At 40.7% G+C, this 10464-nt stretch overlaps 1 protein-coding gene across 1 annotated transcript; it reads left to right on the top strand.

Annotated features, from left to right (window-relative positions):
* The first annotated feature begins 644 nt into the window (after nt 1–644).
* Nucleotides 645–4988, top strand: LOC129349224 (mRNA decay activator protein ZFP36L1-like). Its single transcript, XM_055011878.1, has 2 exons — nt 645–806; nt 2490–4988. The coding sequence occupies exons 1-2, from the start codon at nt 753–755 to the stop codon at nt 3564–3566; spliced, it is 1131 nt and encodes a 376-aa protein (XP_054867853.1). The 5' UTR covers nt 645–752; the 3' UTR covers nt 3567–4988.
* The last annotated feature ends 5476 nt before the right edge of the window (nt 4989–10464 follow it).

Genomic DNA, 10464 nt, shown 5'->3' with positions numbered 1-10464 from the left:
GGGTTGGTTTAGAACTCTTTAGAACCAGAGCTGTTAGGAGGGTTGGTTTAGAACTCTTTAGAACCAGAGCTGTTAGGAGGGTTGGTTTAGAACTCTTTAGAACCAGAGCTGTTAGGAGCGTTGGTTTCGAACTCTTTAGAACCAGAGCTGTTAGGAGCGTTGGTTTAGAACTCTTTAGAACCAGAGCTGTTAGGAGGGTTGGTTTAGAACTCTTTAGAACCAGAGCTGTTAGGAGCGTTGGTTTCGAACTCTTTAGAACCAGAGCTGTTAGGAGCGTTGGTTTAGAACTCTTTAGAACCAGAGCTGTTAGGAGCGTTGGTTTAGAACTCTTTAGAACCAGAGCTGTTAGGAGGGTTGGTTTAGAACTCTTTAGAACCAGAGCTGTTAGGAGCGTTGGTTTAGAACTCTTTAGAACCAGAGCTGTTAGGAGCGTTGGATCAGCTCTGATGAACATGTCTGGGAACCAGCTGAATGCTCCTTTAAGGTCTGCTGCTGGGTGAATAGGAGGAGGAGGCTCCATTCAGCTGCCCTCCCTGCCCCCCAGCACAGCATCACAATGGGACCCTCCCCCCCACATTAGCACACATTAACACCCCGTCCGCCTCCAGCTGCCCCCGGGGGGTGGGGGGATAAAACTATTTAAACAGATTCCAGCAGATGGTCGGGAACTTTCCTCCTGGAGACCCGCTGCTGCTCTTCGTCCACAGACAGACTCCTGGAACTAGACGGAGCTCCAGACGGTGGACGGAACCATGCCCTCCAACTTCCTCACGCCTTTCCTGGAGCTGGACGAGGAGTTCTGCAAGGTGAGGAGAATCCAGACGTTAATCCATGAAGCTTCTCAGTGATCGGGCTTTTCTCTGACTCTAATTTATTCATCTTTTCTGCAGCTCAAATGTTCAATTTGCAACCAAAACTACAAATACTTGGACAGAAAGTAGCATGCTGGGTTCAATAAACCATTAAAACTACAAATATTTGGACACAAAGTAGTATTTAAGGTGGAATAAACTTTGAAACCATAACTTGTTCATCAGAAACTACTATTTTGGACTGAACAAAGCTTTACAATTTGAAGTACTTGGACAGAAATAAGTATTTTGGGTGAGAAAAACCTTTTAAATTACAACTACTGAGGCAGAAAGTAGCATTTTGGTAGAAACAAACCTTTTTAATTAAACATACTTGGATAAATGAAAAGTAATATTTTGGTGGAATAAACCATTAAAACTACAAATATTTGGCCATGAAATAGTATTTAAGGTGGAATAAACCATTAAAATGTCAGATACTTGGACAAAAAGAAGAAAACACAAGAGAAAAGTTTAAAGAAAGTTTGTTTTAGGATTCCCTGAACAGAGAGATGAATTAAACAGAGCTCAATATCTCTTAAATAAAGTTATGATAAAGTTGTAAAACTGATGCCTCATTTCAACAGAAGCTCCTTTTCTTTGACCACATTTCTAGTTCAGGGGTTTAAAATCTTCTTTTCTGCAGCTCAGATGTTTCATTCAAGTTTTCTACAATGAAGAAAAGTTTGTTCTTACTTATTTTTTAAGCCTTTAGCTTAAAGATTCGCGATGAGTTTATTTCAGATGTTTCCTCACACGAGACTAACTGAGCTCCAGCGTTTCCTCCTGGAGGTAAAATAAAACCAAAGTCTCTGGAAGATGAAGTCTTGTTTCTGATCTGGTGATTTTAAATTAAACTGAGGAGAGTTTCTAGCTCAAATGTTCAGTTTTAAATTAGTCTTTGTTCCAAAATCTTCAGAAGTTTTTGACACTGATAAAAAAGTTTGAAGAGACAATGCTTTTCTTTGAATTTCTAGTTTATTCTGTTATTTATTTCATCTTTTCAGCAGCTCTAATGTTTAGTTTGAAATGTATCGAACACTGAGGAACATTTGTATGAAAGTTTTAAACCCAATCTGGGGAGAAAATGCTTTATTTCAGATTTATTTTGTTTGTATTTTCAGCTGCAGATTGAAGTCAGTTTTTAGATTCCATCTTTTCTGAAGCTCAAATGTTCAGTTTGGAATTTATTTTTAATCGTTTTGTAGACCGAAGAAAGTTTCATGAACCTTCAGCTGAGAAGTTTTTAATTAGAAACATTTCCTCATTGAGGGAAAATAAAGTCATAAAAAGTTATTTTAGAAAATGTTTTTAAAATGTGGTTTTGATGAAGAAGCAGCAGAAGTTTGGATTGTGATATAAACTATAATAATGTGTGAAAAAAACATCTTATAACTCCTGGGAACTTGTTTATATGCCTGTATAAAGGTTACGCTGTTTTTTTATATTGTCAGTCACTTGTTCTGTTCATGCTGCTTCTTTGTGGCAAGTAAAACTTTGCTCTGACTTGAGAGACGACTCTGAGTATTAATCTGGAGAAGTCAGGACTCCACTGGAGAACATTCCTGACAGATTGTTTGGATTTTAAACGTTAATTTCCATCCTTCATCTCATCGTTTCTTCTTCCCCTGCTTTCAGAGTTTCCGTGGTTTGGATTCATCCGATGTTCTGTCCGGCGGCTCTCAGCGAGTTCTGGGTTTCCAGCGGCGCCACTCGCTGTGCCCCGTCACGCTGCCCAACTCCAAGTTCAACAGCGGCGACTCGTCCGAGGCGTGCTGCTGGGGGCTCAACATGGCCGCCGGCCCGCCGTGGAGCCGTGAGGGTCAGCTGAGCTCGTCGCTGAGCCACATCCCCTTCAGGGTGGACCGCTCCGTCAGCATGATCGAAGGCGCCGTCCAGGAGGACAAGATGGCCGCGTCGTCGCCACCGCTGCCGCCTCCTCCGGGCCTCTGCATCAGCAACGCCTCGCTGTCGGCCTCCCGGCCGCCGCCCCACATCTCCACCCGCTACAAGACGGAGCTGTGCCGGACCTACGAGGAGAGCGGCGCCTGTAAATACGACGCCAAGTGTCAGTTCGCTCACGGCCTGGACGAGCTGCGAGGCCTCAGCCGACACCCCAAGTACAAGACGGAGCCCTGCCGCACCTTCCACACCATCGGCTTCTGTCCCTACGGCGCCCGCTGCCACTTCATCCACAACGCCGACGAGGCCAACGCCATCGCCACCGCCGGGACTCAGAAACACAAGCTGAGGCCTCCGCTGCTCCGTCACAGCTTCAGCTTCGCCGGCTTCTCCTCGTCTCCTCAGACCTTCCAGCCACTGGAAGAGCCTTCATCCGTCCTCTTCACTCGGGCCTCCTCCATCTCGCCTCCCCCGTCCTCCTCGGTGAGTCCGGAGCTCCTCTCTCCTCTGTTTCCAGAACCAGGAGCCCTGAAGCACTGCTCCTATCCCTTCTCCGGGATTGGCGACCTGGCGGCTGACGCTGGCGACTCCCTCCGGTTCTATGCTGCGACCGACTCGCTCAGAACCTCCAAACCCCAGAACCTCCGGTTCCTGCCGCCGGGCCTCCAGCGCTGCTCCTCGGCCGACTCGCTGTCCGAGGAGGGCTACACGTCGTCCTGCTCGCTGAGCTCGGCCTCCAGCGGAACCGAGTCCCCGAGCTTCGAGGGCCGACGGCTGCCGATCTTCAGCCGGCTGTCGGTTCCGGACGAGTAGAAGTTCTACACAGACTGGGACAGACTGGTGTAACTCTGACTCCAGAGGATTAGAACTTTAGCGGTTCTATTCCCTCCTGAGTCCGGCCCAGTAAATATCTTTGTGCATATTGCATTCCTCATCCCAGCAGCTGTAGCGCTGCTCAGTGTTCGTCCACTTTTAGCCGACCTTTTGTTCTCTTTCTGTTTGTTACTGCTGTATACTGTTGTATACCTGTTAGTACAGAACCAGAACCTGTGGAGCCCAGCATTGGTTCTGATGCTGGTTCTGGAGTTCTGTGTGAGAACTTCTTGTACCCTGAAGAAGAAGAAGAAGGATTTTACTCTTTTTACCGCTTTATTTGATCCGTCTTTGTGTAGATTCTCAGCCGTCCAGGTCCTGGTGATCCAGCTGGACTTCTGCTGGGTTCTAGAAGATGTTCCATCTCCAGAACCCAGCAAAAGTCTAGTTCAAGAATCCAACATGGAAGCTCCAGTAGCTTCTATTTCTACTGAAGCTTCCATGTTTGTTGGTTGTATTTCTTCCTTTAAGTCTGCAGCTTTCAGCACCTCTCACATTCAGGGCTGAATACCTGCCACTGATTGATTGATTGATTGATTGATTGATTAATTGATTGACTGATTGACTGATTGGCTGTGGACACTTGATTGTACTCGTTTTAACTGCACCGCTGTAGAGAACCCACTGACTCTAGTTACCAAAGTCCTTCCTAACCTGCTAGTTAGCTGTTAGTGACCAGACTGCTGTGATTCTAGTCTAACTCCTTCGTTTTATTTATTTATTGCTTTTTGACTCGTTTGTCGCGTCATGATTGCTTTATGCATTATTCTGTGATGCCAGAGAAATTAGGATGCTTTGTGATGCGTCCACCTGCTGGCCGTCAGAAGCTTTAAGGCGGCTGGTCGGAGAGGAGAGACCAGGAGGAGTCTTCACTTTGGCATTCTGTCTTCATGTTGCCTTACTGGCTAAAGGCCTGCAGGAATCAGGACTCTCCTCTCGACCTCCTCACCTGACCGTCGGACTCACCTTTACCTCAGCAGACCAACAGGAGGAACTGAAACTATGGCCTGTTTTAAGTGTTTTTATGCTGGTTCGTGTGAAGAATGGATCGTAAACTATAAACTCTGGAATCATTCAACTGAACTGTTTTGTTTTTTTTTTAGTCCTGAAACGGACACTGAGCTTCCTTCTTTTTTTTTGTAACTTTTGTTAACTTAAAGTCTTATTTATTTTTTTGGTTTTTCGAAGCCGAACCTATATTGTGTTGATTGATTGTTGTGTGTTTTTGTTGTTTTACATAATTTAAGTGCATCTATTGTTTACAGTCTGTGGTTATGTTCATATCTTAGCTCTTTATCTTAATATATGTCCATCTTTATTTCAAAATAAAGGTCTCTGAAAAGAGCTCAGTCTGGAATCTCAGTGGATTTGGTCTCATTTTGTTATTTAGCAGCTTTAAAATAAAGATTTCAAGTTATTTAATCCAAAACTCTTTAATAGAACGCAGCTAGACTTCGTTTTTTTTATATTTTAAGAACCAAAAAAGAAGTCCAGATAACTTAATTCTTTGTCTTATTAGGTTTGCATTTGATGAGTTAAGTCCTCTTTTAATGACGTTGCATGAGATAAAATATCTCAAAATCTTGTATTGAATCCAAAGTGCTTCAGTAGAAATAAACTCGACTTAAGGTTCTAAAATACCAAAAACAAAGAAGTCCAGTTAACTTTTAGTATCTTTTGAAACCAGAAACATCCCTGATTTCATCCTAAAAACCTCTAGAAGTGAAGCGGACTTTCTGAAATCTCTAAAAAACAAGAAGTCAGGATTAAAGGGACATTAAAAAGCTTTTTTTAAAATATTTTTAGAAGCAAAAACCAACATCTAGTCAATGTCTGCTGCAGCAGTTTGGGTTGAATCTGGGATGTTTCAGGTTTTCAGATATTTTCTTGTGAATAACGTCGATTAAATCTCATTAACACAGGGTTTAACTCAGATACCAAGCAGGATAATGATCCTAAATGCTTCAGTAGAAGTTTTTCTTGTTTGCTTTTTTGGTATTTTAAGAACAAAAAACTGAAATCTAGATAATTTCTAATGAAGCTCTTAGAGGAAAATTTCTTTTAAAACCGAAAACATCCCAGCTTCAATCCAAACTGCTGCAGCAGACATTGACTAGACGGTGGTTTTGGTTCCAAAAATATCAATAAAAAGTTTTTTTAATGTCTGTTTAAACCTAAAACACCATGATTTGATCCCAAAACCTTCAGTAGAAGTTAACTAGACTTAGTTTTTGGTATTTTAAGAACAAGATATGAAGTCTATGTAACTGCTACTGAAGGTTTTCGGATCAAATCAGAGTATTTTCCAGTGAATTTAGTCTATTAAATCTCATAAAAACAGGGTTTAACTCATATCAAACAAGATCCTAAATGCTTCAGTAGAAGGTTTTTTTTTTTTTTTTGTATTTTAAGGGCAAAAAATGAAGTCTAGATAACTTCTACTGAAGCTCTTAGAGGGAAATATCTTTTAAAAACTAAAACATCTCAGATTTGATCCTAAATGTTTGTTTTTGGAGCGTCAAGAACCAAAAAAGCAGCCTACAACCTGAAGCTTTTAGGCTGCCTTTTCCTAAGATCCCAAAATCAGGGATCTTTTAGAATATTTTCCAGTGAATTAAGGCGATTATTTTTCATGTAACTTCATTCAAACGGGGTTTAGTGCGAGAAAAACAGCATTAATTCTTTGATGTTGATATGAAGGAATGCGGGAGTGTGTGTCGTCCCACAGCGTCTCTTCAGTGTGTGTTTGTGTGTCTGTTTGTGTGTGTTTGTGTGAAACGTGGAACGACTGAAAGGCCGTAAAGGTTCAGTAACTAAATGACAAAAAGCAGAAACACAATCGTTCCCACAAGCTTCACTTTAGAACAGTTTCAGCCTCTTTACCGTCGTCTGCAGCACAAAAGAACAAAGATTAACCCCGAGAGAGAGAGAGAGAGAGAGTGTGTGTGTTAGTGTGTGTGTGTGTGTGTGTGTGTGTGTGTGTGTGTGTGTGTGTGTGTGTGTGTGAATGTTTGGGCAACAGATGCTCGAACAAAGACTCGTCTGAACACAAAGGAGCTCTGAGATACTTGTGACTGATTTCCATCTATTCAGAGACTGGAGCAGAAGTTGAGGTCCTCCCAGTGTGTGTCTGTTTGTGTGTCTGTTTGTGGGTCTGTTAGTGTGTCTGTTTGTGTGTCTGTCTGTGTGTGTCTGTTTGTGTGTCCGTATTTGTGTTGCGTTGAATCTTTAAATTCTCTCACTGCAACTAATGGGAAAACGTACCAAAAAACAAAAAAAATTCTGTGTTTTATGAGCAAATTCTTCAGTTTTTGTTGTAAAATAACATCCCATAATTATAAACTGTTAAAGCTACTTTATTTTACTGACAGATTTAGTTATTTTAAGTTAAATTTCACTCATATTTACTACCAGAAAGTAGAACCTGCTGCTGTCGCCACATAATGTTGGTTACCGAACAATTAAAGGCCTTTTTAATTCAGATTAACCCCCCTGTTGTCCTCATTTACAGGCACCAAAAAATATTGTTTCCTTGTCTGAAAAAAATCAAAAAAATCAGCAAAAAAAATCCCCCAAATTTCAGAACATTTGCAAAACCTTCAGGAAGAAAATTCCAATAATTCCTTAAAAGTTTCCTTTAAAGGTTTTATTTAAAAAAAAAAAAATCCCCCAAATTTGTAAGAAAATTCTTGAAAACATTTTCAAAAAATGAGTAAAAATCTTCAAAAAAATTCCTACAAATATCCAAAGTGATTCCATATATATCAGTAAAACTTCTAATATTTTCTTTAAGAACATTCACATCAAAATGGATTTTGGTTGATTTTTATGTGAATGTTTTTAAAGAAACATATTTTTTCAGCATTTCTTTTTTTCCACCAAAAAATGTTCAAAAATTTTCCAAAAATGTTGAAAATGTGGACATCAGAAGTTTTATTGTGAAAATATATTTTTTCCATATTTTCAAACTTTAAAATGGATCAATTTAACCCGCAGGACGACATGAGGGTTAAATCAATGATTGACGCCAAAAAACAAGTTTTTAAGTTGATTACTCAGAAAATGAACTTGTTCTAACTGTAATTTCTACAACTTTTGAAGGGAAAATGTTCCTAACATGCATTTAATCATCATAAATATGAACACAAACCTTTAAAACTTCAGCTGTCAGTCAGATTTGAATCAGTAGTTTTAGTCTTTTTCCTTGTTTGTGTAGTTTTTAAAAGTAAGTCTGTGTGTGTGTGTGTGTGTGTGTGTGTGTGTGTGTGTGTGTGTGTGTGTGTGTGTGTGTGTGTGTGTTGGTATTCAGCCTGAGGTTCAGACTCCCACAGCTGCTCTCCATTCAGCAGACGTGCACGCTGGTGGGCACGTGCACGTCCTGGAGCGTGTGCATGTGTGTGAGTGGAGCCCATAAAGGCCAAAGTGCTCAGTGGAACATCTGTATGATAATGAGGAGGAGGAAGAGGAGGAGGAGGAGGAAGAGGAGGAGGAGGAGGAAGAAGAGGAGGAGGAGGAGGAGGAAGAGGAAGAGGAAGAGGAAGAGGAAGAGGAAGAGGAAGAGGAAGAGGAAGAGGAAGAGGAAGAGGAAGAGGAAGAGGAGGAGGAGACTCTAGAAACTGATCAGGAGGAGTTCGGGGTTTCAGGGTTCAGATTAAATTATTGATCAGGAAACTTTAACGACTTCTGCAGCTTCAATCAATTAAATAAACTAACCAATCACTGATCAATATCTCCAGTTCACTAACCAATCACTGATCAATCAGAGACATTTAATAGCAATAATTTAGTTTCTTCATTGTCATTACAAAATTATTATTATTATTATTATTATTATTACTATTCCTATTATTTATTTATCATTATCATCATTATTATTATTATCATTATCATCATCATTATTATTATTATTATTATTATTATTGTTTTTTTTTTTAAGTTATTTTTTTGGCCTTTTATCAGCTTTATTGGACAGGTGCAGTGAGAGAGAGACAGGAAACAGGGGAGAAGAGTCGGGGGAAGACATGCAGCAAAGGGCCGTGAGCAGGAATGGAACCCGGGCCTCTGTGTCAGGGACCAGCCCTGTACATGGGTCACCTGCTCAACATGTTGAGCTACACGGGCACCCTATTATTATTGTTGTTGTTGTTGTTGTTGTTGTTGTTGTTATTTTAACAGAATCTCTTATCTCTCTCCCACAGATGATGAAGGAAGAAACAGATGTGCAGAGATGACGCCCTCTAGTGGACTCTTCAGTCAGTTACACTTGTCTTCATAATTATTCAAACCATTGCTTTGTTGTGCTTTTTAAATTTTTGTGATGAAATTAATGCATTTTGTTAAGTTTGTTTGTGAGTTATTTGTGATCAACAAGTCAAAAAACGACAACAAAACACAAGAAACTCTTCATTTCATGGTATTTTATTCCTGGAGTCCCAAAAAACACTCCATGTTCAGTATTATTCATACCTCAGTCATTAGCATAGCCTTTGTTTTTCTGACTGCTTCTAGAAGGTTCTCGTCCTCCAGCGTCCTGCAGGTCTCTGTGAGACGTTGGGTTTCCTCACCATCGCTCTGGTCTTCAAGTCTCACCACGAGTTCTGATGGGATTCAGGACTGTGACTTCTACAACGTTGACATTGTTCTCCTTGAAGCGTTTCTTCTCGACCTTGGCGGTGTGTTTGGATCATTGTCCTGCTGGTACATCCAGTGGTGAACCAGCTGGAGCTTTCATGAAGAATCCTGTCATAGTTCTCCTTTCTCATGAGACCTTGATGAGGTTCCCCGTGCCACTGGGAGAAAAGCATCCCCATAGCATGATGCTTCCACCACCATGCTTGACATGGACAGTGTTCTTCAGCTCAGATGCTTCTCCAGACTGCCTCCAGACATATTCAGAAAGTAGAACCTGCTGCTGTCGCCACATAATGTTGGTTACCGAACAATTAAAGGCCTTTTTAATTCAGATTAACCCCCCTGTTGTCCTCATTTACAGGCACCAAAAAATATTGTTTCCTTGTCTGAAAAATATCTAAAAATTCAGCAAAAAAATTCCCCAAATTTCTGAAAATTTGCAAAACCTTCAGGAAGAAAATTCCAATAATTCCTTAAAAGTTTCCTTTAAAAGTTTTATTTTTAAAAAAATCCCCCAAATTTGCAAGAAAATTCTTGTCAATATTTTCAAAAAATGAGTAAAAATCTTCCAAAAAAATCCTAAAAATATCTGAAGCGATTCCATATATATCAGTAAAACTTCTAATATTTTCTTTAAGAACATTCACATAAAAATCAACCAAAATCCAGCGAAATTCGCTGGATTTTGGTTGATTTGGTTGATTTTTGTGTGAATGTTCTTAAAGAAACATTTTAACATTTCTTTTTTTCCACCAAAAAATGTTCAAAGATTTCCCAAAAATGTTGAAAATGTGGACATGAGAAGTTTCACTGTGAAAATATTTTTTTTCCCACATTTTCAAACTTTAAAATGGATCAATTTGACCTGCAGGACGACATGAGGGTTAATTCAATTATTGAAGCTGATTACTCAGAAAACGAACTTGTTCTAACTGTAATTTTTAGGTTGCATCCGTGTGGCCAAATGACTCCAGCTTTGAGTCATCAGACCACTGGTTGACCAAACGCTGGGATCCTGCTGTAGATGACCTCTAGTGAAGGCCAGGAGAACCTCCACGTGGTTCTACGTCCAGGGAGACCTCCTCCATGGTGGACCGTGCCTGGTCAGGTGTTTCTACTAGTTGTGGTCCAGGGGGCAGGTCTGAGGGACACCTTACACTTCCTGTCTCGCCCACTGAGCTCTTTAACAGTGAACCTCTTCTGCTTG

The sequence above is a fragment of the Amphiprion ocellaris genome, chromosome 7 (genome assembly GCF_022539595.1).
Source record: "Amphiprion ocellaris isolate individual 3 ecotype Okinawa chromosome 7, ASM2253959v1, whole genome shotgun sequence".
Lineage (NCBI taxonomy): Eukaryota > Metazoa > Chordata > Actinopteri > Pomacentridae > Amphiprion > Amphiprion ocellaris.
Note: the sequence above shows the minus strand (reverse complement) of the source record. Positions and strands in the feature narration are given on the sequence as shown.

What these genes read in the sequence shown, in the direction of transcription:
- LOC129349224 (XM_055011878.1), top strand. Translation starts at nt 753, where the DNA reads ATGCCCTCCAACTTCCTCACGCCTTTCCTGGAGCTGGACGAGGAGTTC. An exon ending in TGGACGAGGAGTTCTGCAAG is followed by an intron (nt 807 to 2,489) that starts GTGAGGAGAATC and finishes CCCTGCTTTCAG; the next exon opens with AGTTTCCGTGGTTTGGATTC.